The sequence below is a fragment of the Nothoprocta perdicaria genome, unplaced genomic scaffold, assembly GCF_003342845.1.
Source record: "Nothoprocta perdicaria isolate Ctin4 unplaced genomic scaffold, notPer1 scaffold_43, whole genome shotgun sequence".
NCBI classification, from domain to species: Eukaryota; Metazoa; Chordata; class Aves; order Tinamiformes; family Tinamidae; genus Nothoprocta; species Nothoprocta perdicaria.
Genome location: NW_020455677.1, coordinates 2,178,710 through 2,195,141, shown reverse-complemented (window position 1 = coordinate 2,195,141; position 16,432 = coordinate 2,178,710). Strand labels below are relative to the sequence as shown.

The 16,432-nt window shown below is 38.7% G+C and overlaps 1 protein-coding gene across 3 annotated transcripts in view; it reads left to right on the top strand.

Annotated features, from left to right (window-relative positions):
- THADA (THADA, armadillo repeat containing) overlaps positions 1-16,432 on the top strand; it is a 142,026-nt gene that overhangs the window by 16,520 nt on the left and 109,074 nt on the right. For 2 of the 3 annotated variants that reach the window (XM_026046261.1, XM_026046260.1), the window contains exons 10-16: positions 851-1,061; positions 1,960-2,095; positions 2,447-2,583; positions 3,749-3,913; positions 5,044-5,201; positions 9,460-9,569; positions 14,345-14,477. In XM_026046261.1, the coding sequence (XP_025902046.1) occupies positions 851-1,061; positions 1,960-2,095; positions 2,447-2,583; positions 3,749-3,913; positions 5,044-5,201; positions 9,460-9,569; positions 14,345-14,477 (1,050 nt within the window). The remainder of the gene's footprint in view (positions 1-850; positions 1,062-1,959; positions 2,096-2,446; positions 2,584-3,748; positions 3,914-5,043; positions 5,202-9,459; positions 9,570-14,344; positions 14,478-16,432) is intronic. The other variant, XM_026046262.1, reaches the window with a different exon arrangement.

Here is a 16,432-nt window from a genome sequence, read left to right as displayed (position 1 = left end):
CCCTGTGCCACATGCTCTAGGTGTGCCTGCTTGAGCAGGAAGGTTGGACTAGATGATCTGTAGAGGTCCCTTCCAACCTTAAATATTAAAGGCATAATTTCTGCAAATTAAAAGTTAGATCAAGTAGTCTGAAGTAGCATATGTCTCCAGTCTCTTTCTGTATGTTGTTACCTTGCCTGTGGAGGCTTGTTTCACAAACACTTGGAAGAGTTCAGAAAGTTCATTAAGTAGGACTCTGAACTGTTTACTAAACACACTGTAATACTAGGAGAGAATATACCCCGAGATACCTGCTTGAGACAATATGTTTCTTTCAGATAGGTAGATATCTTAAAGAAATAGGTAATGCAAAATCCTTCCTTAATGATAATCTTGAAAGAGCCTGGGGCATTTGATCCAATTGCTCTAGTATCTCCAGGTGCTCAGCTCTGCTTGTTTCCCTTTCTGCTGGTCTTCTGGAGTTTTACATTGAATTTGCTATTTGCTGTTATTCAATAAAAAGGTCATTTTAAATTTGTAACTACTGTTGATCAGATACTGCTGCTGAAATAAATGATGCTTCTCTGTGAGGTCCCTTAGCAGAAAAAGCAAAACATTGTGAAAATGAAAAAAAGGTTTTCTATGAAGCATGTGGAGCTTGAATGCTGCTTTTTAAGTCTCGTCTCCCTCTTCAAGGCTTGACCTCTATCTTTGAATACATACACATTCTTATTTTGGATGTACAAATATTTGTTAGTAAATATGTACCAGCTGCCTTCCTGAAAAGCAGATTATCAGATGCCAGGATATAACTAGCTTGCTTAAATCAATATGGAAATTTAATAAAATGAGGAATATTATTTTATTTCAGGATTCTGAAGATCTAGACCTCTTATTTCAAGCAGCAATGGATCTTAGCACGAGTAACAAGCCTTATGATTGTGTGACAGCTTCATATTTGTTGAACTTGTTAGTACATCATGAAGAGCTGCCGCGTATTTGTTTAGGAAAATGGATTGAATGCAACTCTCAGATAGATGAAGATCAATCAATCAGTGTAGTGGAGAAGAACACTTTAGTAGGTAAGTATTGGGGAAAGCTGAGAGGTTCTGTATCTCCTTGATCTGGCTTTTGAAACAGGCTGGCTGCAGCAGGATAATGTAATCTGCAAGAAAAAGGAATAAAATTTAAATTGGTCAATTTGTTGTAATAAAGCATGGAATGTAAATTTGTAGTCAATTTTTTTTTTTTTTTTCTTTTGGCATGTGTGTGTTTGCCGTTGTGGACTTCTTTGCAGATTACTTATGGCCCTTTTCATATGCGTTGAAATCATCCTTTAGAGACATATATATGATTGTCATAATTGAAACAAATGCATGGGCTATCTCACGTCTTGTTGTCATTGAATATCTCTTGTTACTAGAGGGATCCATGGTTCGTTATTGGGATCTGCAGTTTATTCTGATTGTGGCACTGAGGTGCTGCATGGTGTATGTTAAGTAGGCATATGTAGCCTTGAAAACTGGGAAGCTTCTTTAGTGGCTAAATAAAATATAAATGTCTGACTGGCAGCTTTTGATCTTTAATACTCTACTGAAATGCTTACTTAATCAACCAAGTTCTAAGGGCCCAGTTTCRCTTTCATATATACAGGTTACAGCTCTTGACTTCTTCATGAACTACAGGACTGTCCCTGAACGTAGGATTTATCCTACACTTTTCCCAGTTGCAGGTAGGCTAACTTGGCTGTAACAGATATTGCTCTAATTCAGGTAACAGAAAACCAACCAGACTTGTTTTTAAAATGAACAAAAGACTGAGAAGTATAGACCAATTCCTGTGCATTTCTTTTTTCATTGAGTTACTACTTAATCAAGTTCTGCTGCTGTTTAAGGGAACCCTGTTTTGCTTCTCAGAAAACACAGTAAGTGTGTGTATGTTTAATGTAAATGTTTTTATTTTTTTTCCCTTTTATTTCAGTTATCAAGATTTTGTTAGCGAATGTTGAGGAAGAAATATTTCAAGCCAAAAAGTCCTTGCTTCAAGCAGCAGCATCATTCCCAATGTATGGGAGAGTGCATTGTATAACTGGGGCTTTGAAGCAATTACCTTTAAGGTGAGTAAAACTTAATAATAATAATAATAACCACTGAGCTAAAACTTATTACTTATTAAGGATGCTGCTAGAACTACTCATAAGAACATAAAAGCATACAATATTTTTCTTACCTAATTCAGTACCTGTGTCTTATTGGCTTTTCTATATGATACTTTCTTTGTGTATCTTAATCTCAGTTTTAAAACTTGTCAAAGGATACCTCATTTACAATTTTTGTTAATAGTGTTGCAAAATTGTTAGTAATTTTAGTGGTTTCTTTTGAATATAAAGCTATTTTATGCATTTATTTTATAGCTATATGTAGTTCATGGTTGTGCGTGTTTTAAATTTAATTAATTAATTTTGAAGTAACTTGGCATTAAGAAGTGAATGGAAGCAAATGGTGGCCAGGCTCATTCTGATGTCCTACAAACTCTCTGGTGTAGTGTCTCCAGTAGTGCAGAGCTCATCCCCAGAAGGTCTTATTCCAATGGACAGTGATTCAGGTAAAGTAATTTATAGTTGATTCTGAAGTTCTGTGTTTTTGTTTTTTTCCCTAGCCATTAAGAATTGTCTTTATATACTTGCTGTTTAATTTAGTAGTATTGGATAACTGTTTTCTTTGCTGTTCTTAATACAGGAATTTACCCTGTCCTGTTGCTTTTTAATGCTTAGTTGCAGTCAATCCAACCATGATCTTTTTCCCCCACCACATCCTAGTCATAAGTCTCCTCACTCAGTGTCTCCCATGGCTTGCCAGAATTTCTTGTTGTCTGACAGGACTCTAAGAAATGTATCCAGAAAAGCAATAATGACTTCAAGGAGGGGCTGGAATTAAGACATAAATCCTTCTTTTGGAAACTGATGCTTATTTTCCAAATAGTTAGCTGCGTGGGAAAACTTTTGATAATCTCTTGCAACAGATTTCTTCAAAAGGTTTCTTGACCTATGCTATTTGTTTTTTTTTTTTTCCTGAGAGTGATTGCAGAGGTATTTTTCACTTTAGGCCAAGATTTGCTTTAGTTTTAAGACAGTCTTGTTGCTTCTGTCAGATATAAGCAATATTTCCTGAGTGGAATTGGTCTTCAGTTTTTCACTTTTTCTTTAAATTACTTTTAAGTACATAGCTGTTTCTTTCCTTATTTTTAAAAATGCTTGGAGATGCATAACTCCAGCCATGGTGATTGTCGATCCCTTAGGCTGCCTGCAGCTCTTGAGAACTTCAACTGATTGCAAGTCCRTATGGTAGCAAAATTCCTCTCAGCTGATGCCTATCAGGGTCAGCTGGTGCTTATCTAGGGACTCTAATGTCTGATTGGATTCTGATTTTTGGGAGAAGCCAACCAGTGGGCTCTTGAGGTTGATCTTGAAGTGCCTTAGGACGTACCCTTGCCTTTTTGTGAGCAAAAGTGATGGGGAGCCTTGATCCCTTTGAATCTTGAAGCTGCTCCTTGCCCTACTCTTTAAAGTCCTACAGCTCTTGAAGCTCTCCTGTGGAAAATCTGATGTGTGGTTTACAAAGACAGGGAAGYTGGTCATTTTGTGTAGCCCTTTTTTTCTTCCTTAATCCTCATGCTTATCATATTTTTTTTTGGTTTGTTTATTAATAACTTTTGTGCTTAAAATGAGTTATATAAAAAGCTGGCAGTCAAAACAGTCCTCTTGTTGAAGGTGCAGAAACAGCAGATCGACTGCAAATGATTCTGCACGAGATACAGCCACAGGACACAAATGACTATTTCATACAAGCAAAGACTTTGAGAGAATACTGCGAAGTGGAATCTGAAAAGCTGGTTGACCGCAAGCCAGCAGAAAATATTTGCCCAGAAATAAAAGGTAATTCAAATACTGTATTAGTAATTAAAGCAAGCTATTCTGTATGGAGCAGACATTTTACGTGGGTGATCAAAGTGGGAAGTTATTTGCTCTGTATAACATTTCACTTCGATAATAAATCTGTCAGAAGCTCGTTATTCATGGGCATGGTTTAAAAGACTTAATTCACTGTGTTTCTGGCAGATTGTGGTTAATCTCTCTTAGAGTACAAGTGAAAAAGGGTTGTTTTGGTCTTGGCCTAGCCTCTCTTGGCTTAACTGCGYTGGCCAGGTAGGCTCTAACACCTTTTCTGTCAAGCAACTCTTTAACACCTTTCTCGTTGAAAGGTGTTAGTGTGATTTCCCTCCCCAGTGTACACAAGACTAGTGGGGAATTCATCATGCAATAAAATTTGGTGCATGAAATTACATAAGCAGAAGCTTCTGTTCAAAGTATTGTAGGGATAACATGCTAGATAGTATTTCTGTACTTTAACAGTAGCTGTGGATTAAAATGAAATTGAAGCTTACAGCAATAGAGAAACTTCCAAATCAGTGTGTCAATGTGAGCTGTTCTCATCTGAACTGTTTTTGCTTTTTAAGTTCAACATATTTAGGTCTTTTTCCTTGTGTATTTTTCCTGTGTTTAAAATAGCTTGGGTTGGGCCATATGTTTTGTTTTATGAAAACAAACCTGTAAATATATTATTGAATTTCTGGTAGTGACCACCAGATGGGGCCACTGCATTAAATAAAATTATGCTTTTGCTTGAGTGTAAGGGAGTCGTGAGCTAAAGCATAAATAACATGTAGTGTGTGATGGATTGATGATTGGCATGGGAATTTGTTAGAACCTGGATCCAAAGTTGAGGTATTTGTGTGGTTCTATGTGCAATCAAATGTTAACGTTGATCAAGAGACCTCTGTCCTTTAAAACAGCAGTTTCCTGGCAGAGTTGTTTACTGCTACCCTTTCCAAGCAGCATAAATTACAGTAAGTGTTCCAGGCATGGAGGGAAGTGGCCTCAACAGAACCGAATTATCTCTTGGTTTAGCAAGTTAAAAAATTTCAAGATCAGGCTAAAATCAATTTTAAAATCTTTGCATGAAACTTTGGGTAACACAATTGAATCTGTTGCTTTTTCTCTTTAAGATAAAGACAGGCAAACGTGCGATGTCACAGCTCAAATGGTTCTTGTGTGCTGCTGGAGAAGCATGAAGGAAGTGTCTCTGCTCTTGGGGACACTGTGCAAACTTTTGCCTTCACAGGCTGCATCTCAAGCTGCAGATGGGTTGATCACTGTAGAACAGGTAGGGGAATACTTTTTACTATAGAATCTTAATTTTTATGGAAAAATACATATATTTTAATTACACTTTTAATTACAGTGAATCATAGCTGCTGGGWTTTGACTTAAAGCTCTGTTGATCTAAATTCATAGTCATGTTGATCTAAATTCATAGTYACAGATATTGAGGGAAGCGTKCTGACAAATCTTAGTCTTGTCCTTYGTGACATGGGAAATTGAATTATGGAGAAATTATATGCAATATGACTTTCCTCCAAATTTTTTTAATTAAAAATCAAAAATGTTAACATGCCACCTGGATCTCTTGTAGAATGTTGAGTGAAGCGTTTACAAGAAATGAAATTACCACAGGAATTTGAGGAATATTTCATATTTATTCTTTTTTTTAATTGATGATATTTTCATTTCCATATAGTTTTCACAAAATCCATTTTTGCATAGAGCATAGAGACACACAAGATGTACTTTCTTCCTCCACCAGAAAACAAATATTTTTTCTGTAGCTGTTAAAGCATTCTGTTGTAAAACTGATAATATAAAATGTACTGCAGTTCTTATTTCTTATGTTAGCTCTTGTTGCAGTGCCGCAAAAATAATATTTTTCTTCTGGCATTGTCTCTAGCTTGTGTTTCCATCTGGTTGACAGCTGTGCTTGTGCTGTTGCAGAGCTCTCCCATGCAGATGAGAACAGCAATGTGCTTCCTCCRCTGCATTCCCTAGTCTGCTTCAAGTCAAACAGGAACTGGTATTTTAGCATGAGTCAGCTCTAGCTGYAGCATCTCCCTCTTTATTTAGAGAGCAATAATATTTAGCCTTTCAGAAATGTTGTATTGTTAAGCAGTGTCTCCTATTTGTATAGATTTCTTAATAGTTTTTTTCCTGCTTCTAACACCATCTTGTAAAACAACAAGTCTGCATTCTGTTTTTATGAAGAATGTTATTTGTCAAGAAGTTGGTTTCAAACCSTATTTTTTTCATGCTAATGAGGAAATATTTGGCTGTATATATAARATCACTTACAAAAGTAGTGCTTATGGTACTGTACAAAAATAGGTGATTTAATCATAAAAATGGTAGAGTTTGCATGGCACTGCAGTGGCTTCAGACTTCCATTAAACGCATATTTTTCAATGTTCGGAAATAGGAGAACTGGAATCTAGTGCCTTATGTACAGCTGACCTTTAAAGTTGCACATTTTTATTGTGCCAGTACACCATAATATACATATATATATAAATAATATAGATACAAGAACAATAAGAGGAGGAGGAGAGAAGTTCAGTAGAAACTTTGGTCTTACTGCCTTCAATAAGGGCTAGGTAAGTGCTGAGAAAAATCTGGTAGCACCACTTGGCCTTTCAGTGTAACCTGGTTGCAGYGGCTCCCCTTTTTTTCTTTGCATTGAGCATGCAGGTGAAAAGAAAACCTGTTGATCCCTGCTGAGGAATGGTGCAACAGAGCTGTTCTCTCTGGTAGGCAGTGGGACTGTTGGKAAGAATCAAGAATCGGTGTCACCAACAGTTAAATGCTGCCTTCACAATATGTGCTTATGTGGAAGCAGCTGGGGGAGAGAGAGCTCTTGTTTGAGCCTTTATTTGGAACTAGAAACCAGGGCAATATCAAATTTGTACTTTTGTGCTCTGGGTAACAGATTGAGTTTGCTCAAAATTTAACTGTCACTACGCTTAATGACATCTCAGGACAGCTTCAGCTCCTTGTGCAGAGACATCGTGTGCAGAGGAGCCTTGGATTACAGTGTTTAAACTGGCAGGCTTCAAAGCTTCTCCAGCGTTGCTGTTGGCTGATTTCCCTGAAAAATAGTCTTAGGAAATGTCTAATATGTCTGTAGGAATYTCTCCATTCAAATACAAGGTCTGTCTTTTATTCTTCATGTGATCTGAGAAGTCCAAGGATGCCAGGCTCTGCCTGGTAGGACAACTGCTCTGAACAGTATCAYCCATAAAAGACACCTATCCTAGTGACAGCCAAGTAGGCCAGAATAAATGATGTCTCACAAGGTGTGTTGATGTTGTGACAKGACCTCTGCAATCATGAGGCAATCCTTGAAGCCTGGAGAAACATCTTGTTTGAGCACTCAGTCCTTCCCCAGTTCTTATTTATCTTGCCTGGAGAGGTGATTTTGGGGCCGTAAGCTTGTCATAACTGTTTATCAAAGTGGAAAGAAGGCAGCAGAGGTACAGACCCCAGCCCTGGCCCAAATTCTGCTTGTGTAAACCTGGACACTTGAACAGAAGTGATTGTGAGCCTCATCCTTGAAACCTGTCAAGTACAAGGAAGTCTCAGTATTAAAAACTTAATAGTCTCTTGCTCTGTAAGTTAAAAAATCATGGCTCTTGTTGCACCTCTGGAGTTTTTCTCCAAGGACCCATAAAAAAGTGAGGGAAAAAGCTCCAAACAAYCTTACAGGTAGCATTAATGTAATCTTGCTCTCCTGGAATTAGCCATGGTTGCCACTAGTTTACAGTCGCAATGAAGACTGATTCCTTTGCTTGCCCGCGCTCCTGACATTTGAGGTACTGGTTTGGTGCTCTGGAAGGTCTGAGTGCCGCTCCAGCTCTTCATTCCTTCCTGGAGGAGCAGGAGTGCCATGGCCAGGGCTGCTGTCAAGCTAGGGATCTATCCTCATGCATTGACATGAGGATCAATGCTGTGACATCTGGGAGAACTTAAGTTGTGGTAGGTTTTCTTCAAATTAGTAGGAATGAAAGCAAGTATATCRGAGTTTAATTTGATGTAACTTGACGTAAGTGTGGCTGTTGCATAAAGCCCAAACTTAGGTGAAAGTTACATGTCCAAAAATATCTGTATGAAATATTCTAAAAATGTAAGGGAGTTGGTGGGACAGGGCGGTGATTTGACTTGTGTGTATATGGTTTTCCTGGTTTGGTTTTGTTTATATGCTTGGGGAGTTTGTCTGTGGGTCARCTACTTCTGAGAAAAGGCTCTTATTCCTGCCTTTGAGCTAGAAAGCTAAAAGTCTGCATGTATAAACTGACTTAAAGTCCACTCAGATTAAGTTATTTTAGCTCAAATTATACTTTGTTTCATATTATGTGGGTTTCATATGCTGCAGAAAATAAGTTATGCATAGTCTTCCCTCTTATTCTAACTTTTCTGCCTTTATCTTTTGGATAATATGATTTATGTAGAGTAGGGTGGAAAATAATTTGTAGATAGGTATGGAATTAACTTTTCTGATATTTTAATTACCTTTCAGACTATTGTAGTATTTTAAAGCAGAATTTTTAGAACTTATTAATATAATTATAAAATAAAATAATTCTATATAAAAGCTTTAAGATTTTTTTTTTCTGACGAACTTTTGGGAAATATTAGTGGGGAAAAAAATATGTGATAGAATTGTGTATGTATATTATGCATTTTAACCAAATGATGCTGGCGATTTAATTTAGGCCTTAAAGCTGATGTCAATTAGAGAATATGAAAGCAACTCCTTGCAGAATGAGATTGTGTAGTATTGTAAAGCTATTTTGAAGCTTACATGCTTGCTGTCTTGCTGGAGTTACAGAATCAGTATCAGTGAAATTCTAGTTGCAGCGATTTAGTTGCTTTCAAATTGTCAGTGTAGCTCTCGTTACSAGGTCTGTGCAGTGCCTTTATTCTAGAGCTGTTTCTAGCAGTCAAAAGGCAAACATGCAGAATCCTGAAACCTTAAACTTTGTTGTTCCTCTCTTTTCTCCTCTTTACATTAGAACTCCTCTTCTTTCTCTGRCACTGTTTCTACATACTTGATTCTGATTTTATGATTTAGTAGCTAACTAGCTTTGGAATTTAAGGTAAGAGTGAAGGGAACCATGAAAGATTGTTTGTTTCCCAAGAAAAGAATGGGAGAACATTGATYTTCATAACGTTACAATATACTCCTCTGAGATCAATAGCTACTTTGAGTTATTTTATGATATTTTGCCCCTTGTTTTCTTCTTAAGGAAAAAGTTGTAGAACTACACTTCTGAAATGAAGAATGGAGTATAATATCTGTCTTCCTTAAAATAAGTGCCCTTTTACAATAGGTCTTTTAACTGCCTCTTGTTTTCAATGTGACTTTTTCAACCAGGAGAAAAACTTTGCCTTTTTATGGCTGTTGTGGTAGCAGAAAATGCCTGTACACTATTTGTATTTAGAAACAGCAGACTCCATATTCTTTTGCATTTGTAAATGAATTGCTCATGTAGTTTCAAATAACTTTCTCTTTCCCTCTTTCTCTTTGTATTTTAAAGGTTAAAAATATTGGGGACTACTTTAAGCATCATCTGTTGCAGTCGAGACACAGGGGCGCGTTTGAGTTAGCGTATGCTGGCTTTGTGCAGCTTACAGAAATGCTCTCCAGGTAAAAAAAAAAAAAAATCTCTTATGTTTTTAATAGAGCTGTTCTACTCAACTGTGGTACTTGTGRTTCACTTCTGAAATGGGCTGTGCAAGCAGCTTCTTGATATCGTGTGGACTTTGTGAGAGTTTGGGGTGCGCTGGCACGTGGGCATGGGCATGACATTAGTTACATGAAGCTGTAACTTTGAATTGTGTCATTTCTTTTAAGAGATGGTGCTTAGGCTTTGAAAGAAGATAAGGCCACTTAATGCCCTTATTTTTCTTGATTTCTGGAGTGTCGTTTTATTGAACCACTCTCAGGAGCTTGTGGGGAAAGTAGGAGTGAAGGCCCTTGTCCCTCCCCGCCTGTCACACAGGTGACGTGTGGGGCTGTTTCTTAGGCCCCGGGTGAGGTGTTCCCAGGTATGTGGGCAGCTTTTAGGGAAGTGATTTCATTGTAGCTCTGGTTGGCAAATCTCGTGTAAAAGGGATACAGCTTGGACGTTTTAGGCCTCTCCAGGATTTTCTAAGCTGAATCCAAAACACTGCTCTGCTGGATATTCTTGGCTGCAGTTTATATATACATTAGCACRCTAGGCAGTTTTTCACTCAGTTTCTGGAATCAGATGTGGCGCTTCCAGTAATGTTAAAACAAGCAAACAAACACCCCCACACAAACCAAGAAAAACTTCCTTCCTTCAATTACTTTTCTTGCAGACCCCTGACATAATTTAAGACTTTCTGTATTCTTACTTATATAGGATTTTATATGTGAAACTTTGCCCTGCCCGCCCCCCAAAAGAGACTGGTCTTCCTTGAAGCTATGCAGTGGCAAATTGAACCTTATTGGCCCAATAACTAGTATTTTCATTTCAGGTGATATTTCTTTGCAATTTATTTAGATACTTAAACAAAAAAATCCAAAGTAAGTTGGTAAAAAGTACAGAATGCATAGAAAGAATTGCTGAATATGACAGGATGTTGTCCTAGGCATGCTGGAGATGAATATAAACATGTGAAATGGATGACTGTGCTGTATTATCCACTTCATGTTTTGAAGGGTTTCCATCTCCCATCAGTTTGGCCATAAGCTAGCCATTGGAGCAATGCTATAACGATATAAAAAGCTTTTTCCACCACCACCACCAGCGTTTTTAAGGGAAGAAGGAATGGATTCAAATAGCTGCAACYCCACTAGACTGATATTAGGCAAATTCAAGGCTACCTGGAATGCTAGGTATAAAGATAAGGGTAACTGAAAAGCAGGAAGTACTGAAAAACATCAAATGTTGCGACAGTTTATAGTGGGTCCCATTACCAGCTGTTTTTCTTTGTTTATCAGTTTTTAAATTTCTTTTAAAAGCAGAAGCAACTGGAGCAGACTGAGTCTACTTAGACTTCAGTGAACTTTCTAATATGCTTGTGCCCTGACAAATCATGACAGCTTCTGGTCATCTTAGCTCCCACTCCACTTTTTTTTCCCCACTGTTTAAACTTCTGCATAAACTTCTTAAGAGCAGGTTTGTCATGTTGAAATGGGCTACAGCTGTTTTTAACTTTTTGATAAAATCAATGTGGTGAGGTAGTCCAAGATTAATGGTAGTTGTTTTAGAAATCAAAGGAATTTTGTCTGCTGAGGAGAAAAAATATTCTTTTACTATTCATTGGAGTGTTTATAAGGTAGCAAAGTAGAATATGTAACATTAAGGCACTGCTCAATTCCAAGGCATGTTAATTTTTAATGCTTGGTGGTTTTTTCTTCTCCATTTCTTATGCTCTGTGCTTTGTAAAAGAAAAGTGGGGCTGATGGTGACGGCCCCTAAGGGCAGCAAGGTCCTGTGTTCTGTGGTGGTGCTGGCGAGATCTCGAACGAGGAGCTTTTGAGTGCAAAATTTTGCTTCATTGAGAGCAGCTGCTGTGAGAAAGAGSGTGTCCGTGAGAAAACCAGTCTTAATAGTGTTAGAGGATGTTCTTAAAAGTGGGCTTTTTGAGGGTGGCTTGAATAGGAATGTGATTCTGAGGTTAGATTCTTGTCTCCTTGCAAAGACAAGAATAGAAATCATATCGCATATGTGAAAAAGAATAATGCTGTAGTTTTTCTAGGGGAGAAAAATGGTGAAAGCCTCTTTTCCCTAGATAGGATGGATTACAGCTATTGGAAGCGTTGAACTCTGGATATACCCATACAGAAAATGCTTCTAGTCGTGTGAAGTTCATGCCACAAACCACCAGCATCCAGGAAAGCCAAACCCAAGGCAGACCCTTTGTTCTCAACACACCATTTATTTTGGATAGGAGAAAACGCAGCCCTGTGAGTTAGAGAAGTGTCTGGACCTTGGAATTCCCAGCCCTTCTGCACGGGCTCAGCCTGACCACAGACACGGGTTTGGGTGCGTGTGAAACCGCTGCACCCGGCAGCCAGACAGGCCGGTTTGTGGAAGAGCAGTCGCGGCCCCCCAGCTGGAGGAACTTGCACATGGGACTCTGGTCATCAACGCTGTTTTCTAAATCTGGTAGAAAATTATAATATGAAAGTGGTGGTCTCGAGCTCAAATGTCCTTTTCCAGAATGAATYGGTAATTACTTTTTACCAGCTTCATTATTATTCTTCAATTTTAGGGCCACCTGCTGCTTAAGACAATATGCTTCTTGCCAGACTATAAAGAAATGCGGCTGCCCAGTTTAAGGGAGTAGTCTCCTCCATTGCTAAGTCAATAGTCTCTACTATTTTTTACTTTAAAGCAGTATCACTTTCACACTAAAAAAGAGTGGGGGGGGAAAAAGCCTTGGTGGGTGACTCTACAAGGTAGAATTACTTGTGGCAAGATCAAAGCAACTCAGCTTTAAGGAAGTCTGAAATTTATGGGATTTCAATATATTTTCCCTRTTCCTACTACTATTGAAAGGGGAAAAAGACTCAATTTACCCAAGAGTAAAATATTCAGTGTGCTGCAWAGCAACTGTTGAATGTCGGACCAGCCATGGACACGGTCAGAGGTGTTTGCAGGACGAGCTGCCTCGGCTTAAGAGAACTGTGGAGTACAGCCTGGCGCAACAGAGCCGCCGGGTCATCGTCAGCACGGCACATTTCGAGGGCGCTCTCTGCTGAACCTGCATCCATCTGGTTCATCCCGAAGCTCAGGCCATCCTAGGGCAGCTGGAGGGAGGCTGAGAAGTGGGAGCTGCTGGAGGACTCTGGAAGAGGAGGGCAGAAGGAAGGTGATAGCTCGGTTCCCTAGCTGTCAGCACTGGGTTGCTGCTTTGTGGGCCTGGGCACAGGGGGCCTTCCTTTATGTTGTAATACCAGCTGCGGTCCTTCCCGGGAAGCCTTGGTTCTCCAGCTTCCTGGACTGGAAGTTTGGATGCTGGCTGCTGTTTGAAGAGGTCCCCATAGAGAATGGGGAAAGGACTTGGCAGCAGAGTGAGAAATTCACAGTAGAAATCCAAGGGATGTCTTTGAAGAGTTAGGAAAAAAAAAAAAAAAAAAAAAAAAAACCTGTCGTGGCTTCTGCTGATCTATCTGGTGCTTCCTGTGACCTCTGGTTTCTCTGTTATTAATTTTCTGTTTATTTTGTAACAGAAGGAACAGGGTGGAAGGGGACTGTTTTCTAAAGACTCAGGAGTTCAGGTACAAAAGTGAGCTAAATACAGATGAAAACGTCACCTGCTGCCCAGTATTGAGTTTTTAGCCTGCCCAAATTCCTACTTTGGGGAGAGAAAGGAAGCAGGATGAGGGAAAGATGATGAAAGGCAGAGCAGATGTGGAGTTCTATTAGATTTCAGTTTTGAAATTTGTTCCTGCTGCATTTTAGCTTTACACTTGCTTATTTATTTCAATCTCCCAAGTAAAAAAGCTGACCTTGTCCTAAGGCCTCACTGCTTAATTATGAATTTAATTATAGCTCATTTTTAGACAGGAAAAATCCTACATGATTGAGGTAATTGCCATTGTATTGGACACAGTGATTAATATTTTTATACAATCTGAATCATGCCTGTCAAATTAACAGGCCAGGTTTTAATAACAAAGTTGTGTTAATAGATTTTTTTTCAACAAAGAACCATCCTTTTGGAGCGTTGACATAAGATTAATGATTTGGTCTTTTGCAAGTTGATKAACACTGGGGCTTGAAGTAGCCTTGAATTCTGCTTGCCCTTGGAAGTCCTTTGCTTTCAGGTGCTGCTGAGTTGTATGCTGCATAGTGGAAGTATTTTATGATGGGGGAGCTAGTCAGATGCTTTACTGGAAGTTTGACTAAATTTTTAGTGGTACTTGCTATTTTTCATTCTGCTGCTCTGAGGCTTGCATTTATATGCTATATAATTATTGTGAGAGGCTTCAGTTGTGTTTTGTATGGTTGTAAAGATGGTTGTGTATGTTAGCTAATGTAAGGGTYAWGGGTTAGTTTCTGTGGGACAATAGAGGTGTGAATTTGTACTGTCACTTCCTACAGAACAACTGATGTGTTCATGTGTCGTTATGCCTTCTCCTCCAGAGAAGGATAAGGATGTTTCTGGCAGAAGAGAAATGTGAACTGCTGGATGCTAGAATTCTGTTTTTCCATTTAGTGAAATGTCCTCTCCTGGTGACACTTAGTAAGCAGGGCTAGTATTTGTACAGGTGTTGGGGGAGTGGGGGGTGGCAGAACAAAGTAAAATCTCTTAAATTTCTTTCTTTTAAATTTTTTTCTGTGTGTATATGCTTGGATTTGCAGATGATAAAAATATTTTTAAAGTGCTKCTTAAGTTTGCTGTAAGTTACTTTGACTTAGATTCTTTCTTGCTTACTTTTTATAGATGTAACATTGAGAGTCTGCGCAAGATGCCAGAGCAATGGTTATGTCACGTCTTGGAAGAAATCAAGTCTTGTGATCCTTCATCTAAGCTATGTGCAACCAGACGTAGTGCTGGAATTCCATTCTACATACAGGTATCAATTAATTTTCTTTATGTATGCTTATATCTACATGTTTATTTTTCCTGGTGAATGTTTGTTTATTTCCTTCCTCTGTTTGGCTTATTTGTGCAAACACAAAGTGATTAAGCTGTGTTTGGTGCAGTCTTACTGGGCAAGTCTACTGAATCTTTGACTGGAAAGAGATTCAGTGATTGGTGTTTCAAAGACCTGAGCTCAGGGTGGCCGCTGTGAAAAATCCCTGCAAAATTATAAATGACTCTCCTGATTAAATGAGCCATGTTATCAGGTAACTGTTTCCCTTTTAGAGAGGGGAGAGATGAACAGCAGAGCGTGTTGAGTTATGAAGAGACAATGACAAAATCATAAAATTACCTGCTCTCATTCCCCTTTGTTCTTAAGGGGATTGTGATTGCTTTCCTCTAAATTAAACCCCATCATTTTAATTTTCAGCCAGATTTCTGAGAGACAAGTCCAAGATAACCACGTAAGTGATTTGCAACCTTCTCCGCTCATTTAAAGCACAGTCCCAAGCCTGTTCCAGGAGTGTGGGGGACTGCCTGGCATAAGCTCGTGCTGCCAGCACACGACCTCCTGTGTCTCACCCTGAGCAAGCTGCCTTTGCAGGATGTCTCTGGAGGCAGTCATGGCTGTTCCTGCCTTGACCACGTGTGTGTGCGCACTACAAGGCACAAACCTTGTGAAGGGCATTGCTTTTAAAACTTTTTCCTTTTAAAGTTTCAGCAATTATAGATATTAAAAGGAATTTTGGTCTTTAAGTCCCCTGCAAAATGAATTTGGTGAGTTCTTGTCTGCTGGTTTCCCCATTCACACCCCAGGGTTCTAACCCAGTGGGCTTCAGCCAGCTCTGATGGTGCCAGTGTGAGACAACAAGTGAGTTTCAATCCAGTCTTCGTGTAACATGTAGTGCTGGGTCAGGTTAAGGACTACGTGGACTTCCACTGCAGCAAGCACTTGTACAGTCTGAAGTTGATCTACACTACTAAGTACATATGGCAGAGCTTGCACGGTGCCATAGGTGTTGGGCTAAACAAATGAGATGCTTCTGTTCTGATAATTCTTGAAGAGTTCCTGAAGTTTGTCTAGGCACCTAATAAGAAGAATTGAAGCTAGCATTGTTTTCAGTCTAATGATGTTTGAACTATAAGTTTATAATAAGGTGATGCTGCTCTTTGGCAATAGTTCTGGCTATTCAACAGTGTGTTACATTTAGGTTATAAAAATAAAAAAATCTCATGCATAGTGTAGTAGTCTTATAAGGTCATTTTATTAATGCATAAAATCACGACTCTGCGTGGTCTCTTTGCCATCTGTGTCCTGTGATAYTTATTTTTGATTTAGTGAACTGTTTTTATTGTAATGGTTATGCATAATTTTTAAGRTTATAGTCATTCTAAATGACCTCTTTAAAATAGTAATATTGTTACCTAATAATACAAATGGATGCAAAGGAAATGGTGGGAAAATGCTGATTATGACCTAAGCATTTTTAGGGTAGGGAGTTTGTAGTGATAACCTCATTTTCCCAGTTGTGTGGTGTGGTGGGGAGGGGGTTTCGTTGGTTTGTTTTTGKTTTTTCTCCGGTCATTAAAACCATTGTTAAAATGGCAGGGACTACTTTCAAATATGTGTCTTAATATCCACACTTAAGAGCTAAGCACTTTGAAGGCTTTTTCAGTTTGGTTGTTTTCATGCAGTGTAATGTGTTATTAAATGTTCCTTTTGAACATATCCTGAACAGACTCTGGGCTACACAGCTCAGATTGGTAATCATTTTTTAATTAGAAATAAGTAATCTATGATTATCCATTTTCTTGCRAAGCTAAAAAAAAATCAGCTGGAAATACTAACAAAGAGTGAAATAAGAGTTGAATTCTTGGTGGGTGGAATTAGAGCATTTTCATCTCAGCTGAGTGTCCTACCCATTGAGTTATTACTGTTTAGAGGTG